This window comes from Sminthopsis crassicaudata, chromosome 1 (assembly GCF_048593235.1).
Source record: "Sminthopsis crassicaudata isolate SCR6 chromosome 1, ASM4859323v1, whole genome shotgun sequence".
Taxonomy (NCBI): Eukaryota; Metazoa; Chordata; class Mammalia; order Dasyuromorphia; family Dasyuridae; genus Sminthopsis; species Sminthopsis crassicaudata.
The window spans coordinates 397,331,956-397,350,889 of NC_133617.1; the positions used below are offsets into that span (position 1 = coordinate 397,331,956).

General features: G+C 44.4%; 1 protein-coding gene across 3 annotated transcripts; it reads left to right on the plus strand.

The window, feature by feature from the left end:
- Positions 1-5,610: 5,610 nt before the first annotated feature.
- On the plus strand, positions 5,611-17,161 carry MMP25 (matrix metallopeptidase 25). 3 transcript variants are annotated; one of them, XM_074279916.1, is made up of 11 exons: positions 5,611-5,711; positions 6,682-6,813; positions 7,740-7,872; positions 9,465-9,597; positions 12,788-13,080; positions 14,251-14,427; positions 14,836-14,920; positions 15,070-15,152; positions 15,439-15,591; positions 15,939-16,199; positions 16,548-17,161. In XM_074279916.1, exons 2-11 carry the CDS (start codon positions 6,703-6,705, stop codon positions 16,817-16,819), a joined length of 1,701 nt encoding a protein of 566 aa, XP_074136017.1. In that variant the 5' UTR covers positions 5,611-5,711; positions 6,682-6,702; the 3' UTR covers positions 16,820-17,161. The 3 variants fall into 3 exon arrangements, with proteins under 3 accessions (XP_074136017.1, XP_074136016.1, XP_074136015.1); XM_074279915.1 differs by having other exon boundaries at positions 5,688-5,805; XM_074279914.1 differs by lacking the exon at positions 5,611-5,711 and having other exon boundaries at positions 6,559-6,813.
- Positions 17,162-18,934: the final 1,773 nt, after the last annotated feature.

Below are 18,934 nucleotides of genomic sequence, written 5' to 3' on the forward strand. Positions count from 1 at the left end.
ACCCCTCAGAATCTTATTAACCAGAACTGGCTTTTAGGATGCTCTGTGCCAATTTTGGACCGAATTCAAAATTTGGTCCACACAAAGAAATTTCTGGAAACTGGGGCCAAGGAACATCTCTCAGTGGCCACCCCCTAGGATTCATAACTTCTTTTGCCCTCCAGGGAGAGGGACTGGCGGTCAGACTGAGCCAAAGGCTTATCTCGGTGGAACCTCCAAATGAAATAGACGGACATGAGATAGACAGCTCTGACCAGATTATCCAATTTAAAGTATCATTTATTAGCCGGCCAGCCACTGACACCCCTAGACTGGCTAGTAGAGATCAGCCCCGAACCTTTAGTGAGGCACACTTTTAAGCCCGTTTGCCACATCCTAGGACAGCTTTGTGGTTACAAATTTCAAAAATCACTGACACAGGTTCTTGTTGGAGAAGTGTCTGGATGAGAGTGAGCACACAATGGAACCTGTTGACATGTTTTGCAATGTTGTCCTGACTCTGTTAGACACACACTTCTTGGAAAGTCTAGGGTCTCATGAACCGGGGGATGGGATCCAGTCTGAACATAACACTTCCCTTAATTTAGTTTAAGCAACATTTTCCTATAAGTCTGAGGCCCCTTGACCTAGGGATGAAGGGGCCAGTCTTTTGTCCATTTCAATTGTTATACCTGGAATTTACATCTCAAATTAAATTGCAAGATTGGACTCAACTTAACTCCTGCCACCAAACTTATCCTTTCCCCTGACTCTCCTGTTTCTATCTAATGACATCACCATTCTTTTAGTCATCTAAGCTTGAAACCTTAGGATCATTTTTTTTTTTTTTACTCTTTGTTTTTCACTCCATCCCTTCTCTCTTCTCGCCATCCTTCAGCCTCCAAAAAGATCTCAAATCCCGTCAATGTAGTTGAAAGAGCATAGATTGTGGAGTCAGAGGGCTTGAGTTCAAATCCCACCTCAATGATCTAGGCAAGTCACAAAAATTTTTGTAGTAACCTGTTGAGGATCACAAATAGTGGGGAACCGTGGGTGAAGTATGACCCTCCAGCCCAATAAGGAACCTTGCTGACATATCTGGTTTGGCTTTCCATCTTCCCCTAAGGGCATCTTAGCTTTCCTGAGAAGTCAAAGGGGTATGGCAATCTGTGTTGTGCTTGAAGCAGAGTTATACTGAAGTGGGAAACACCTGTCCATGATAATAAGTTGGTCCATGGTTACAAGGTATATAAAATGGAAAGCTGTCTTGATTAAATGGATTCCTGCTTGAACATCCTCCTGACTCCTGCCTCATCCATCACTCCTCAGCAGATATCAGGGCTCAAGTTGGTCCTAAAATCCTCCCTGGAGTAGAATTAGACATTCAGAACCTGGGCTAATCCTGAAGTCTTCCCCTAGCCCTCTTTGTAGTGGCAAGAACTGGAAACAGAGTGGATGCCCATCAGTTGGAGAATGGCTGAATAAATTGTGGTATATCAATGTTATGGAGTATTATTGTTCTGTAAGAAATGACCAGCAGGATGATTTCAGAGAGACCTGGAGAGACTTACATGAACTGATGCTGAGTGAAATGAGCAGAACCAAGAGATCACTATATACAGCAACAAGAAAATTATGTGATGATCAACTGTGATGGACATGACTCTTTTCAACAACCAGGTGATTCAGACTAGTTCTAATGGTCTTATGATGGAGAGAATCATCTGCATCCAGAGAGAGGACTGTGGGGACTGAGTATGGATCTCACTTTTTGTCGTGGTTGTTTGCTTGGTTTTTGCTTCCTTTTTCCTTTTTTTTTTTTTTTTTCTTTTTGATCTGATTTTTCTTGTGCAGCAGGAAAATTGTGGAAATGCATATAGAAGAATTGCATATGTTTAACATATATTAGATTACCTGTCCTCTAGGGGAGAGGGTGGGGAGAAGGAAGGGAGAAAAAAAAAATTGGAACCAGAACAGGATTTTTCAAGAGTGAATGCTGAAAATTATCCATGCATATATTTCGAAAATAAAAAGTTAAAAAAAAACTTATGGGGGCCTCAATTTCCTTGTTAAAAAGGAAAAGTATCTGTTAAAAAAAAAAAAAAGTGGTTGTACTAGGTGACTCTGGAAGTCCCTTCTAATTCATCTATGATCCTGCCACCATAATGCTTATTCCATCATCTTAAGTTAATTCATCTGTCTCTACTCTTTTCCCTCTCCAATCTTTTTTCTGGTATACTGTGCCAATCATCTTCCTTATGCATAAATTTAGACAGATTATTCCCCTGCTCAAAATACGTCAAGAAATTCCCCATTGCCTGCCAAATAAATTTCAAACTCTTCTCTCCTGGCATTCAGGGTTATTCAGAGTCTAACTTCAATCTCCCTTTCTAGCCTTATTTCAGGCTACCTCTGGGAGCCCAAATCTGCCAAAACTGATGACTCTTCCTTTCCAATCAGAGCACCATCATTCATTTCCTGCTACTTTAAATCTAACTCCACCCCCACCTCCCATTCCCTGCCTGGACGTCCCTCTAGTGTCCTCTTCTCAGCTAGTCCAAATCCTACACACATTCCTGGCCTAGTCCTGATCTTCTCTAGAAAAGCTTTCCTGACACTCACACTGATCTTTTTCTGAACCCCTGTGGCACTTAATGACACACTCTTTCTTTGTCTCTGTCCCTCTCTGAGTTTGTCTCTCTGTGTCTTTGTTTTTCTTTCTCTGTATGTTTTTCTGTGTGTCTCTCTGTCCCTGTCTCTCTTCTCTTTTCCTTTCCCTTTTCCCCCTTCTTTATGTTTTATTTCTCTCTATTTCTTTTTCTCACTTTGTCTCACTGTCTCTGTCTTGCCTTTTATAGTCTCTTGTTTTGGCATCTTAGAATCTTCTCACCATCAGTTCTCTTGATTTCTTCTCGAAATTTTAAAATCAATTTAAACTTGAGGTGTTTTGTGGTTAGGAAATCAGCCAAACAAAAAAGTGACCAAACCACGTATTGCTTGAGTTGTGAGGGGGAAAAGGCACCCCACAATTAAATAATTCGCTTTATCTAGAAGACAGCCTTTTTGTGGGGGATGAGGAAACTTTGGCTCTATCTTAACATAGCTTCTGAGTCAGTGTATAACCACCAAGTCAAAGAATGGTTGGATTAGATGTTATCTAAAGTACTTTTCAGCTGTAATATTTTCAAGGTCCCTTCCGGATCTAACATTCTAGGATTAATTATCCCTAATTAATTTATGGGAACGAGGCAAGATTATTATTGAGGAGTCAATTTAGACTTTTAGAGGGGAAGTGATTTGGCCACAAGCACATTGTAGCAGAGCTAGACTTGAACCCAACTCTTCCAACATTCTGCTCAATGTATTGAACTACCTTAGTAAACAGATTTTGGGAGATTAACAGGAAGAGATCCTCCAGAGCTTTGAAAAATAACAAAATATGCTTAGTTTGTGAGTCCTTGACTCTTTACCTGTGTATGTAATCATTTTCAGTGAAGAAGGCAACCCGAATGTCTGCACTAATCATGATAAATGGAAAGTTATTTGAGTTCTCTTTCTCTATTTTTAAAAAGGATCTGAGTATTTACTTTATTAAGGAGCTGAGTGAGTTCTAATGAGCGGCAAAGTGCAGGCAGCAATTGTAGACAACACTTAGAATTTTGTCAGTAAAAGACAAAAGAGAACGGAAGGATGGCAGCTGAAAGGAGCAGGGCAGTTTCACTCCTTTCAACTTCTTCCCTAACCAACCCCATCCCCATTAGTGGTCGTGGTTTGGCCCTTCCCCCCACCTCTTTCCCAGAAACACTCAGCTTGTCTATATTGATCTGGAATGGCCAACTGGCAGGACGAGCTGGAATCCCACATCTTGAAGAGGGCTTAGGGTTCCTGGAGAGATCTGGGAGTTGGTGGACCAATCCAACACTGGCTGCCTGAGAGAGGAAGATGGCACTAAGGACAGAATCTCTTTCTCTCCTTTCTCTATCTCCCTGTCTCCTTTCTCTCTTCCCCTCCTTTCCTGTGTTCTGCCCTCTCCTCTGAGTTCTTGTAAAGCAGAACTAAGCTCTGGTTTGGGGATTTTCAATAAGAGGATGCAGGAAAGCTGAGGAAGGGAAACTGAGAAGATTCAAGAAATCTGGACCTATCAGGGGTAGGGAGAAGTTGGTGGGAGGGGGAGGGGTATAGCTATCTAGGAGACCCCAGAGAAGAAAAGGTATTGAGGCTTGAGAGATAGCCCAAAAGAAAGGCAGTGCCCCACCCAGAGTCCTTATTGAGGTAGCTCTTAGAAAAACCCTCGGATTTCTCAGTAACAAAAGAACTAGACTTCCTACTAGTTGGGGGATGGGTAGCAGCCAAGTGTCTGGTTAGACTAGTAACTCTGGTCTGACAGTTAGGAAATATGTTTGCAGCCCAGGCAAGGCAGCTGCTGGATTTGTATGATCAGCCTTGGGTGAGATCTTTTCTGATTCTCAGATTCCATCTCTGTAAAAAGGAGGATGATCTCTCTGATCTGCTCACCTGCCTCTAAGGCAGTTATGAGACAAGACACCAGATTGATGGTAGGTAGTAATAGTGTAGGAGAAGTGGGCTCAGACAGTTATCCAAATTGAGGGCAGACTCAATTCTGTTCAGTTTGAAGATCCCAGTGATTAATCCTATGTCTGTCCCTATTTTCTTCTGTAAAAAAGGGTGAGGGGGAGGTGGACACTGACCAGATGGTTTTTAAGAGGCTGTCTGGCTCTCATAACCCCTAAGTGGGGATGCACTTGTGTCTGTGCATATGAGGTCCTGTGGTGGGTGCTGAGAGGCAGCCAGAGCCCAGTAAAACTTGGCCTCTTTCTTAATAAAACTCACAGCCAAGTTGGGGGGAGGAGTTGGTACACATACTTGTGTAACTATGACACACATTCGTAGGGCCTCTCTGTACCTTGAGTAAGGAAAGGGTTGCAAGTAGAGCAATATAGGATGTTCAAATAGGAGAGGTAACCACACATAACAATTACCCTCAGCAGGGGAGAGATACTATCAGAGGCTTGTCAGAGAGAATTTGGATTTATTTGTTTATGGAGTCTGTCTAGGGCAGAAATGGGGGAGATAGATCGCCCCAGTAAGAGAGGACCTAACTCCCCCATCAGCTCAGCCCTAGGTTTCCCTGGCTCTTGTATGCAAATGTCTGTCATATCTGTCACCTTAACTTTATTTTTGTGGTCCCTTCATTGTTTCTTATTGTCTCTGTCCCCTTTCCCTCTCCACTGTGTCTACATGTCTGCTTTTCTCTTGTCTCATTGTCTGTTTCAATTTCAGTTTCTCTAACTCTGCTGTTTCTCCCTCACCCCTTCCTCAATTTCGTCCAACAAATCCAAGAGTCATCTTGACAATGATGATAGAGTACCCTGAGGTCCGACAGAGAGCTAGAATGACTCTGAGATATTTGAAGAGGAAGCGAGTACTTGCGGGTACATGTGACGTTAGGGGCTGGGGGGAATGGCAGCAGTGGGTCCGGTCTTGAAGAAGCAAGGAAAGGATCTCTGTAGCTGGATCTGAGTAGGAAGTGCATCTCTTCCTTTCATTGGTGCCTCACTGCCACTCTCCGTGTCTCATTTGAACCATTTGTATGGAAAGTTCAGACGGACTGCTGCCAGACCACAACCAGAGGAGCAGACACAGAAAATGAAGGGGGAGGAGGGATAAGAGAAGCTCCAAATGTATCCTGGAGAATGAACACTCAGAAGAAGGTACCTTTAAGGGAGCAACATAAGGAAACCAAAGGGGGAAAAGAGATGAATGGTTCTCTTCCACATTTTTCCATATGCTTCACTTTTGGGGGAGGTGAGTATCTAGATGAGGGACACTACTGGTGTTAGGGAGTGCTGCTCCCCTCTTAGGACCAGTGTCCATTTCCCAGGCTCTCTCTGTCTCTACCTCCCCCTTTCAGGGCTTTCCGATTCCGGGTACCTAACATCTTCATACATTATCTCCGGCTAATGGACTCCCCTCCCCCCTCCAAGAGCCTAGGTTTTCCAGCCCCTGATTCCTTTATCTCCTCTCCCTGTTCTCCAAGCAATTACCGGCACCCCAAGGTCCCTTTCAAATCCAAGATTCTGGGACCTAGTCTTCCTGATTCCTTAAGTCTTTCCCCTCCCTCATCTCAGTTGTTCTCCATCTCCTCTCCCCACCTTTCCCGTCCCAGCCCCAAATCCCATAGTTCTCTTACCTAGCCTTGGCCTCCAGCCCTATTTTCTCTCCTGCCTTACCTCTCCCTCCGAGGACTCAGCCTTTCGCCCATTTATTGTCTCCTTCACTCCCAGTCTCTCTTCCCAAATCCCCAATCATCTTCGGGCTCAGCCCCACCTTTGAAGTTCCCAAATCACTGCTTACCGCCGAGCTAGGGAAAGTGGGCCATTTCCCCTTCACTCCACCCCAGTGCGATGCTGTAACCCGCCTTGCCCCGCCCCGCCCCACTCGACACTGCACTGTCAGTCCGCGGACCCCTTAGTGTCCAGGACTTTTCGGACCCCTCAGCCTCGGTCCCTGGATACCCCGAAGACATCAGCAATTTGGTACCTGAGTCAACCTCAGCTGCCCTGCCGAAAAGCCAGAACAGGGGTCGGCTGGGCGGGGTGCTCCCTCTCTGACAACCCCTTTTCTGTTATTTAGGCTGTCCCCCCTCTCCTCCATCACTCTTTCCTTTCCTCTAATTTCAAGAGCCTGGCCTGAGCCAGGGTCATGTGGCTACGAGAGCGTCCTGTCCTTACCCTGCTACTGCTACTGCTGCTACCGTTCCCGGCCCCTGCCCGGACCCTGGAGCCCTCTGCTCAGGATGTCAGCCTGAGCGTGGTGAGTACGGGACAGGACGCCGGGTCCCGGGGCCGGGGAGAGGGAAGCTGGGGCCTGATTCGGCGGGGTCCGGAGTGAGAGCAACGGAAGCTGCGGTCCTTAGACATCTGGGTCTAGGAGATGGCGAGGTGGAGATGCTAGTGCGGGACGCGCAGAGGCAAGCACAGGTGCTTTACGCAGATCGTAGGGAAAAGGGTCGCGGAGGGTGGCGAAGCCCTTAAGTGAACAGAAGTGAGGTAGAAGCAAGGATCTAAAAAGGACAGGGAAGAGCAGGAGTCCGGGACATCTGGGGCAGGGAGGGTGGGAGAAAGAAATTGGGATTCTGGACGTCGGGATCGGGAATAGGGAGAGAGGTGTGGGACTCGCTGTTCAGGAGAGTATTAAAAGTGAGATGAGAAGTAGGATCTCGGGGAGTAGAAAGATAAAAGCTAGGGTCTGGAGGGGAGAAGGAAAGCTGGGGGGGGACATCTCGGTCCAAGAAGGAGAGGGAAGCTGGAGCCCTGAACGCCGGGGTCACAGAAGGGAAAGAGCGAAGTTTGAGGAACCAGTGGAAAGACGTGAACTGGCATTCCCGGAGTCTGGAAGTGTCTGGGGTTGGCACAGTATTCCAGAAGACGAGAGGGACCAGAGAAGATACGGGGACCGCGGTCGGGGAAGCGAGAGTTCGAATCGGCGGATAAGCGTGCGACAAACAGCTCCGGAGGGCACGTCAGGATCCTGGGCGGGGGGCGGGGGGGGGGGAGGGCGCGGGTCTCTGATCCTTGCCTGGAAGGTGAGGCAGCTAGGGGGAATTACCCTAGATTCTATCCTGGGCTGTAGAGCCTGGGGATCGAGAGTCTTGCTCTATCTCTAAGAGGCTCTGGGTTCTCTCCTTTCCCCACCCGACCCCGCCCTTCCCCGTTAACTACTTCTATTTCGTGGTCCAGGACTGGCTCACTCGCTTTGGCTACCTGCCCCCACCCCACCCTGCTCAGGCCCAGCTGCAGAGCCCAGAACAGCTCCGGGACGCAATCAAAGTCATGCAGAGGTTCGCTGGCTTGCAGGAAACCGGCCTCATGGGTAATGAATGGTTATTCTCTTCCTCCCAAACACTCCTTGCCCCGCTCCTTCTCCAGCCAACGGTCACGGGAAGGAAACTAGACTATCCTAGGGGAACGAGAACCCGTGCCAGGCCCGGGGCTAAGCGCTTTAGCAATAACGTCTCATTTAATCCTCACAACAACTCTGTGAGGCAGGGGCTATTGTTATCTCTGTTTTACAATTGAGGAAACTGAGGCGGACAGGGAGGTGGTTAAGTGATTTGATTTGAGTCATACAGCCCTAGGAGATCCCTTCCCCAAAGCTAGAAGCCATGTTATATTCAACAGATCCCATTCTTCTGTCACCTCTTACTTCCCTCCAGGACCATCCCTTCGACTCTTTTCAGATCTTTCTTATATCCTCCAGCCATCTTCAAATCTGGTGCCTCGCTGTAAGGGTCTATCAAGTTCTTAGTCTTTCCCTCCTTCCCTCCCTCCCTCCCTGCTTCCTCCCTCCTTCCCTCCCTCCCTCCCTTTCTCTCTCCTCCCCTTCTTTCTTCCTTCCTTCCCTCCTTCCCTTCCTCCATCCCTTTCTCCTTCCCTTCCTTCCTTCCTTCCTTCCTTCCTTCCTTCCTTCCTTCCTTCCTTCCTTCCTTCCTTCCTTCCTTCCTTCCTTCCTTCCTTCCTTCCTTCCTTCCTTCCTTCCTTCCTTCCTTTCTTTCTTTCTTTCTTTCTTTCTTTCTTCTTTCTTTCTTTCTTTCTTTCTTTCTTTCTTTCTTTCTTTCTTTCTTTCTTTCTCTCTCTCTCTTTTTCTTTCTTTCTTTCTCTATTTCTTTCTTTCTTTCTTTCTTTCTTTCTTTTCTTTCTTTCTTTCTTTCTTTCCTTCTTTCTTTCTTCCTTCTTCCTTCCTTCCTTTCTTTCTTCCTTCCTTTCTTTCTCTTTCTTTCTTTCTTTCTTTCTTTCTTTCTTTCTTTCTTTCTTTCTTTCTTTCTTTCTTTCTTTCTTTCTTTCTTTCTTTCTTTCTTTCTTTCTTTCTTTCTTTCTTTCTTTCTTTCTTTCTTTCTTTCTTTCTTTCTTTCTTTCTTTCTTTCTTTTCTTTCTTTCTTTCTTTCTTTCTTTCTTTCTTTCTTTCTTTCTTTCTTTCTTTCTTCGAAATTGGGGTTGTGACTTGCCCAGAGTCACACAACTAGGAAGTGTTAAGTGTCGGAGACCAGATTTGAACTCAAGTCCTCCTGACTTCAGGGCTGGTGCTCTATCCACTGCACCCCCAGCTACCCCTAAGTCCTTTCTTTCTGGATCCCAAATTCTCAAAGCTTCTGCAAAATTCTAAGGCAGGAACTCATGGGCAAGAATAGGATGGAAAATTCAAAATAGAGGTAGTGCTTGCTACTACTATTGTTGGTTCACAGGTCCACAGAATGGGGTGGAAGGGCAGCTCTCAGAACAGATTAGGAGTGGTGTATTTACCACAGATCTAGCCAGTCTTGCTCTCAGACAGTTTTTAGTACTGACATTACAGCTTCCTGATCCCAGGGGCTGCTTTCCTTCTTTGTACTCTCTCTGCCAATTCTTAGGGTTAGGGCTCGGCATCTGTCCATTCCTTTGACCTCTCATGTCCCTTCTCCTTTCCAGATCAGGCCACGTTGGACACTATGAAGAAGCCTCGATGTTCTCTGCCTGATGTTCTGGGAGTGGCTGGGTTGGTAAGAAAGAGGCGATATGCCCTTACAGGCAGCTTCTGGAAGAAGAAGCAGCTGTTCTGGAGGTGGGTTCTAGGTTCTACTCCTTGATTTCTCACCAGATAACTTATCTGTTGTAGCCTCATATACCCTCTGGTAGGCTGTATAGTGTCTGTGAGTTGGCATTTAATTCACTTTGTTTTCCTCCCCAAAGCCTTACTATTAGACTTAAGGGACTTGGTGCCTCACTATAAATTTTTCCCCCTTCCTAATTCCTACCTTCATACTAGGACACTGAAGAATACATATTGATATTCTCTCAAATTCTTTATTTATTTTTCAACTCACTCATTTCTCATGAACTATTCCTTTATCCCACCTCATACAAAAATAGTCATACCCTTGATCTTGCTATCAGCCATAAATGTATCACTTCCATGTTCAGCCATGTTGACATTTCCTTATCTGGTCAAAATCTTTGGTATTTTATCTATCCCCATGCCTTTCAAAACCACAGCCTGCTTGTCATCATCATGACCTTTAGTCCCTGGATGCCTCAGTCCTCTCCCTGAATGAACTGCATTCTCTTCCTTTCCCCATCCTTTCCTTTTGTTGACCTGGTTCAACACTACACTGTCCTCTCCTCTTCAGGGCCTTGACGTTATTATAATGTTGATTTCCCTCACCAAACTTCAGCCTTATACTACTTCCATCATCTGCTTTCTTTGTTCCTCATCACATGTTGCTGAACTAAGATCAAGAAAATCATAAAACCTTACTGAATCCACTGCCAGTATATATTAGATAACCTCAAATGGGTCCTCACTGCTGCAAGGCAATCCTTTTATGTCTCCATAATTAACTATCCCATTCACCACATCTTTTCCAAACTTCTTTATTCCTTTTCAAAACCTCCATGGTTTCTTCTTTCCTTCCCTATTAAACTGAGAGCTTATTTATCAGAGAGATCCCTTTCTCTTCATCTCATAGTACCCAGACTCTTTCTACCACTATCTCCTGTTTTTCACCTGTTTTATATAAAGAATTGGCCTTTCAGCTTGCCAAGGCTAATCTTCCTATTTGCATAAATGATTCCATTCCATCCTGTCTTCTCCAAGAGAATGCCTCATCTACCACCCTCACTTTTTGTCTTATCTTTGCCTGCCCCTTGTCTATTTGTCAACAAACCCCTCATTTGATCCACCCTTTCCTGCTGACTATTGTTCCATCTCTCTCTTGCTTTTTGTGGCTCAACTCCTTGTGAAGGTTGCCTACAATAAATACCTCCATTTCTCACTCCCTTTTTAACTCTCTTTGGTCTGACTCCAATGTCATCATTTTGTTGAAACTGCTCTTTCCAGAGTTACTAAAGATCTTTTAATTGCCAAGTCTAAAGGCTTATTCTCTTTCTTAATAGTATTTTATTTTTTTTAAATGCCAACATAGTTTTCAACATTTACCTTTTTTTTTTAAAGCTTTTTATTTTTGAAAACATGGATAATTCAACATTGCAAAACCTTGTGTTCCAATTCCTCCCCTTCCCCACCCCTCTCCTAAATGGCAAGTAGTCCAATGTACATTAAACATGGTAGAGATATGTTAAATCCAATATATGCACACATATTTATACAATTATCGTGTTGCATAAGAAAAATTGGAAAAAATGAGAAAGAAAATAAAATACAAAGAACAACGAAAAGAGTGAAAATGCTATGTTGTGAACCACACTCTGTTCCCACAATCCTCTCTCTGATGTAGATGACACTTTTCATCACAAAATCATTGGGAATGGCCTGAATCATCTCATTTTAATATTCACCTTTGCAAAATCTTGTGTTCTCTCTCCCTTCCCTCCTCCTGAAGACAACAAGCAATCTGATATAGGTTAAACATGTGCAATTCTTCTAAACATATTTTCATATTTGTCATACTGCACAAAAAAATCAGATCAAAAACGAAAAAACACAAAAAACAACAACAACAAAACCCCAATAGCAACAAAAAAATGAAAACATTATGCTTTGATTCAAATTCATAGTTCTCTCAGTGCAGATGGCACTTTCCATCACAAGTCTATTGGAATTGTCCTTGATCACCTCCGTGTTGAAAAGAATAGCCTCATCCTTCTTGATCTCTTGACCCCATTGATGCTGTAAATCACCTTCTCTTTTATACTTCTTTCTCTCTAGTGTTTCAGGACACTAAACTCTCCTGTTTCTCCTCCTATATGACCATTCATCAGATTCCTTTGCTGGAACATCATTCAGGTAATGGCAACTAATTTGGATGTCCCAGAGAACTGGGCCCTCTTCTATTTTTCCTCTCTACTATTTCCCTTGGTGATTTCATCAGCTTTTATGGATTCAAATATCATCTCTGTGCTGATAATTCTCAGATTTACTTACCTAGAACTAAGCAGTCTGCTAACTTCCAGGCTCAACTGTCCAGCTGCCTATTAGATATTTTGAACTGGAAGTTCTGTAGATATCTTAAACCCAATATGTCTAAAGCTGAAATCATTATCTTTCATCTCAAACCCTCCCCCATCCAAACTTCCTTATTACTGTTGAGGGTATAAGTCTCTTACTCTAGTCCATCATCCATTCTGTTCTTAAAGTGATCTTTACTAAATTCTAGTAAATTCATGACATTCTCTTCTCTGGTGGGTATTCAAAGACCTTCATTACCTTCCTCCCCCATCCCATCTTCTCACCTTAAATCCAACTACACACTCTTCAGTTCAATATCATTGTTCCTCAAACAAGACATTCTGTCTCCCAACTCACCATTTTCATTGGCTGCCCCCCATGCATGGAATTTTCTCCTTCCTCATGTTTCCCTCTTGGACTCCCTGACTTCCTTCCTTGCTAAAATCTCACCTTCTACAGGAAACTTTCCCCGAATCCTTTGAATTCTACTTCCTTCTCTCTGTAGATGATTTCCTATTTATCCTGCACATAATTTATTTGTATATAATTATTTGTATGTTGTCTCCTCCATTACACTATGGGATCCTTAAAGTTATGGATTTTTTTTTTAACCTTTTTTTTTTTTTTTTTCCATCACAAGTGTATTGGAATTGTCCCTGATCACCTCATTGTTTTACCTTTCTATGTATCTCTTGTGATTAGTACAGTGCCTTAGGTACTTAATAAATGGTTATTGAGTGGTTGGCTAACTGGGCTCCTCCATCACTCCTTTATCTGCATATCATTGTTTTAATTGCTTGCCATACACTTCTCTCCTTAACACTGGACTCTCTTCTCTGGACACCAGGGTTCGCTCCTTCCCACAGGGCTCTGCCCTCAACAAGGACACAGTTCGAAGCCTGATGCACTATGCTCTGACTGCCTGGGGAACTGAGGTGGGGATGACATTCCAGGAGGCTGAACCCAGGGCAGGAACAGAGCCGGAGCTCCTCATCGACTTCGCTCGCGCCTATCACAAGGACACCTACCCCTTTGATGGGCCTGGGGGCACGTTAGCCCATGCCTTCTTCCCTGGGGACCACCCCATCTCTGGGGATACCCACTTTGATGATGAGGAAGTCTGGACCTTTGGGGAAAGTGGTACAGTCTCCTTGGACTCCTCTTTATTCCTCAGTCAACCCTATTCCCTAGAGATAAACCCCCATCCACAGAGATATTTCCTTCCCTTCCCTGAGGACCTTTTTCTCTAGTACATCCAACAATAGTTTACTGAGTTTCTGCTCCTCATACAATTCTGCATGGATCACTGGAGTAGATAGAAGTTGAGAGGGGAAAGAGTGGAGGCTAATTTATAAGAAGTAGAAGACAAGACCTCTAGTCTCAGGAGGAGTTCAGTTAGGTTGGACCGGAACAGTGAAGAATAGCAAAAGACTGTGTGTGTGAGACTTTGGGTTAAATTCTAGGGATTTTAGACTCAGGCTGATCAGGAAGGCTTTCTGGAAGGGGTCTGAGAGATCTTGAAGACTAAGGAGGATATGGAGAAGATGAGAGGAAGGAGGAGGGTATTCTAAATGAGGGAAAGAATAGGAGTTCAGGTGGGTTAGAGGAAATAAAGATATCATTGTAGCACCTGGGTAGTATGGAGACTGCGGTAGGTTCTGAATACTAAACATCAGAGGAAACAGGAGAACAAAGAAGAGTCATCTTGCCTAGAACTACTCCTTTCTGCAAATTGTGTTTTTTCTTTGTTGGGCTTCTCCTTTCTAGAACCAGCTATATGGTCATATAAGTCATCTTTTGCTTAGAGGGCTGCAGGTTAGGACCATCATGAGGGAGGGTGATGGACCAATCAATTGATCATCAAACATTTGGTGTCTACTACTGCTGGATCCTAGGCTTAGGGATATACATACAAAAATATCTGTGTGTGTGTGTGTGTGTGTGTGTGTGTGTGTGTGTGTGTGTGTGTGTAGCACATTCTAGGCACTGGGGGATGGACAGACAGTCCTGGTCACAGAAACCGAAGGAATTGCTTATGAATAAGAATCTTGGCTAGACTAGGAAGAGAAGTAATGTACAACAAAGTTAGAAAGGTAGGCTGGTGACACATTGTGAAATGCTTTAAAAGCCAAAGAGAAGAGTGTGCTTTATCCTAGAAGCTGTAGGGAGTCATTGAAGTTTATAGAGTAGAGGAGCAATAGAAGTCAGATCTGCACTGTGGGAAAATCCCTTTGGCAGCTGTATAGAGGATGAATTTGGACCAAGGCCTCTTTTTTCACCACTCAATACCTGCCTTCTCTCAACCCATAGACGGCGGTGGGACAGACCTGTTTGCTGTAGCTGTCCATGAGTTTGGCCATGCCTTGGGCTTGGCCCACTCCTCAGCCCCCAACTCCATCATGCGACCTTTCTACCAGGGTCCAGTTGGGGACCCCTTAAAGTATCGACTTCCACCTGATGACCGAGAAGGGATTCAGCAGCTTTATGGTGAGCCCTGTGACCCTCTATTTTTCTCTTTCCCAGATCTGGACTAAGAGTTATGGGAACAAACCTCCCCCCCCCCACAAAATTCCTTCTCAGTTCTCTGTACCACTCCCACTCTCCACCCCCTCCCCATTGGTTTTTAATATTTAATCTTCACCACAATTCTAGAAAAGCAGGTTTTATTATCCCCATTTTGCATATGAGAAAGCTTAAGCTCAGATAGGAAATGTTTCAACAAAGGTTACACAGCTAATAAGCAGTAAACATGAAACTGGAACTCAAGACTTCTAACCGCCAGACCATTTTTCTTTTCCATCATTCTCCATCTGGATAAAGAGAAAGAGAACCGTTCCTAGAGCTAGCTGCCTTTCAGCCTCTCTATTTTACCCCACATCTAATTCTTCTTTCCAGGAAAGGGTCCAAATAGTCCCCACCCAGAGCCAACTCGGAAACCTCTGGTTCCTCCACCCCAACCTCCTGAACAGCCTCCAGACAGGTGAATATCCCCTTTTTGCTCAATCCCCAATTTCTCCCTGGTCCCCTTCATTATCCCCTCTTTGATTCCCTCTCCCCCCTCATGATGCCCCCAGTTCTCTGTCTCACTCTCGTTTATCTTCCCCTTCCCACTCTTACACTTCCTCCCAGCCCTTCAGCCCCAGTTCCAGACCGATGTTCTGGTAACTTTGATGCTATCGCCAACATCCGTGGTGAAGTCTTCTTCTTTAAAGGTGAGTGACTTTGACTCCTATTTGCCCTAAAATGCTGACTCTCTCACCATTTCTCTCATCCCCTGGGCCATCAAGTTTTCTTTGCTTCTGACCCATCCATAATAATGGCCCCTTTAAATCCTTATATTCTGAAGCCCAAGGCCAAGAGCCCAGCTGTCTTATTTGTGTCAACTGGAACATTGGCAAAGGCTGGTAGAGAACTCCAATAGCTTCAGGGCCACTCTCTCCTGGGACCTGGGTGGATGACTTTAGGGCTGATCCATTGGTGACCCCTCCTGTATTCCAGGACCCTGGTTCTGGCGCCTTCAGCCCTCAGGCCAGCTGGTGTCCCCTAGACCTGCAAAGCTGCACCGATTCTGGGAAGGGCTGCCTGAACACGTGATGACCGTGGATGCAGCCTATTCTCGGCCTTTGGATGGACGCATCCTGCTTTTCAGTGGTAAATGGAGTGAAGGGTGGAATGCAGTCGGGGTTGGAGAAAAGAGATGAATAGGAAGTTGGAAAAGAGCCAAAAAGACTGGGAAGAAGTATGGAGAGAAGAGAATTGCAAGGGAGCAAGAAGAATGGAGAGGGAAAAACTATTATCAGGGAGAGACAGAGATGGAAAAAAGAGACATTGAGAGTTGGTGGAGGAAGAGGTGAGGAAAAGGGAGATAGAGTAGGAAAGGCACAAGACAAGCACAAGAACAAGCACAAGCAAAAGACTGGAACTTTGCTGCTGTGGAGGGAAGGGACAACCGTGATGAGATTTTATATTTGACTGACTTTATTCCTCCCAATCCTCAGGACACAAGTTCTGGGTGTTTCAGGACCGGCAGCTGGAGCCTGGCTCCCCAAAGCTGGTAACTGAACTGGGGCTTCCCCCTGGTGTAGTTGTGGATGCTGTTTTCTCTTGGCCCCAGAATGGGAAGACTTACCTGATTCAAGGTGAACAGTATTGGCGTTTTGATGAGTCCATCTACAGCATTGACCCGGGTTACCCCAAGAGTCTGAGCCTATGGGAGGGAGCACCTTCAGCACCTGATGATGTGACCATTGGCAACAAAGGTATGTGTGTGGGAGGGGTTGGGGGTGGGATACTGATTGACTTGATGAAGAAAGTAGAACTGAACATCCAGATTCCTGGGTCTGGGGAAGATTGAATTAATTCTAATTGCACATATTTATTGTACATTGTATTATATTGTATTTTTTGGTATATTGTATTATTTGCTATCTATGGGAAGGAGGAGATGGGTAGGGAGGGAGAAAAATATGAAAGACAAGGTTTTGCAAGGGTGAATGTTGAAAACTATTTTTGTATAAATTTTGAAAAATAAAAAAGCTATTATTTTAGAATAAATAGTTTCCTAAGAAGTACTATGACTGACCTCTCCCCTCCTTCTCATTCTATAGGTGATACCTACTTCTTCAAGGGTACTGAGTACTGGAGATTTGCTCCAGGGAGTGTGATAGCAGAGCCCAATTCCCCCCACCCCATGGGGCCTGAGTGGTTGGACTGCCCTCCTTCTGCCCCAAGTCCTCGGATCCCAAGGCCTTCCAAGTCTCCCCCGAACTGTCAGTGTGAGCTTAACCAGGCAGGGAGTTTAAATCCAAGACTTCCTAGCTTCCTTGTCATCCTCTCTGTGATTCTCTCTCTCTTCTTGGGCACAAGCACCTGGTCCTAATTACACCCCCTACTTTCCCCTCCTCCTCCCTCTTCCTCTAGGAAGTCCTATGTCTGTCCCTCTTTTTTACTGCCCTCCGAAAATACTCAGGTCTCTGCAATTCATGCAGGCAAGTCATGTCTCCTTGCTGGGTCTCATTTTCTCCATTTGGAAAAATGAGGGATTTGGATTTAATGGCCTCTACGGTTTCCTCCTAGTCCTAAAACTAGGATCCCATGAATAGGGGAACTTCTGGTATTCTCTTAGGCTATTAGAAACTATTGAAGCCATAATCATGTCTACTTTCTATGCAAGTAACATAACCAGATTAAAGTAGAATAAAAGTATTATTTCCAACATCAATTTGTATGTATGATAATACATCACAAATGAACAAAAGCCAAATTAACAGTGGGGAATCATTTAACACAGTTGAAAGAAAAAACAGTTGAAGAGAATTTCATTTGAGAATAAAAACCGAGAGATTTTTTTAAAGTTTGTTTTTACCGGAAAGATTCGAGTCCTGGTGTATCAATTATAGACATCCCAGGAATCTTTGTGTTATCTCTGTTAAATTAACATTAGAAAATAAGCCAAAAATATGCAAAAAGCACAGACAATACTGCAAGAACTTAGAACCCCTAAAAGCTACCTATTAATTTATAAGCTGGGGGCAGCAAGGTGGCTCAGTGGACAGAGCGCCAGCCCTGAAGTCAGGAGGACCTGAGTTCAAATCTGATCTCAGACACTTAACACTTCCTGGCTGTGTGACCCTGGGCAAGTCACTTAACCCCAGCCTCAGGGGGGAAAAAAAAATTATAAGCTAACCACATTGCCATCAACATTCAAAAGTTCAAAGTCCTTTTTCCATTTAATTAACTTTAAAAGAAAATAGATTAAATAACTAAGCAAAATCCAGGAGAATTATTTTTGAAATTTAAAATTGAATAGGTAACATATATGTGTATATATATTACATGTATGTGTGTTACAGAAATATTCAACTCTGAAAAACCTCAGTATTAAATAAATCATAAAAGTTCAGTCCTTTTTGAACTAAAATGAACTTATGACAGTGTAAAACCTAAGTTCTATTAAAAAGCTAAATCATCAAAGGGACACCCAAGAAGTTTGAAATTGATTTAGTCCCATTTTAAAAAGATTCATTGGTTTTCCCAATGCGGGTCTCTCTAGTTTATGAGTTTAGTTCTCCGCTCCTTGCCTCCTACCTTCCCTTAGTTCTTGCTTGCGCATTTTATGATTCTGGCCATAAAGGATCAGATTGCGTAGCCAGAAGGTCCCCACTTTTCTCTGTGGGGATCTCAGAGGGCCTGAAAGGCTGCTATTCCCAGGAAGAGAGCAGCCTCCCTGACTATCTACTCCTCCCTCCTGCAGTCTGCCAAAATGGGGGACCTCTGACACGGTGATCCCAGGGATTAGGAATATTGAAGAGAGGCTGTACAAGTAAAGCTTGCCTCTCTCCCAGACTTTGGTTCCTCTTCTTGGCTCAGAGAAAGGACTGGATTTTGCAGAGTCCCTAGTGGCAAGACTGAAAGGAGAGAAAAGCAAGGCTGTAAGTGCAGTGGATCCAGACCTCCTCTTGGAGGGATGGGGCCAGGCTACAGACCTTTGAAGCCTGAAGGCTCCTCTGAAAAATCCTGCCTCTCAGCAGTGCCTGAAAATCTTCCAAGTCAAACCTTCAAGATGCCCCAATCTCCATCTGGTTTCTTGAGGTGCTTAGGGAACAATGAGGAGGTAGAGGGACTCCACCTCAGACTTTGAGCCTCACCTCAGTCTTGCTGACTGCCCTTGAGCTTCCTTCTCTCAGGTTCCCCCCTCTCCCTTAACTAAGGACTTGTAGACCTCCAGGGGTGTCCCAAAGGGGACTGTATATGAATTTTAAGTGTTCTATGAACTTTTATGGAAAACAATATATATCTTTATTTTTAACTAACTTTTGGATTCTTTTGTAATCCTGTGCATTTCATGCATTTAAAAACATGATTCTTGGGGCAGCTAGGTGGCACAGTGGATAGAATACCAGCCCCAAGTCAGGAGGACCTGAGTTCAAATCTGGCCTCAGACACTTAACACTTCCTCGCTGTGTGACCCTGGGCAAGTCACTTAACCCCAATT

What these genes read in the sequence shown, in the direction of transcription:
- MMP25 (XM_074279916.1), top strand. Translation starts at nt 6,703, where the DNA reads ATGTGGCTACGAGAGCGTCCTGTCCTTACCCTGCTACTGCTACTGCTG. An exon ending in GCAGGAAACCGGCCTCATGG is followed by an intron (nt 7,873 to 9,464) that starts GTAATGAATGGT and finishes TCTCCTTTCCAG; the next exon opens with ATCAGGCCACGTTGGACACT. An exon ending in TGAAGTCTTCTTCTTTAAAG is followed by an intron (nt 15,153 to 15,438) that starts GTGAGTGACTTT and finishes CCTGTATTCCAG; the next exon opens with GACCCTGGTTCTGGCGCCTT.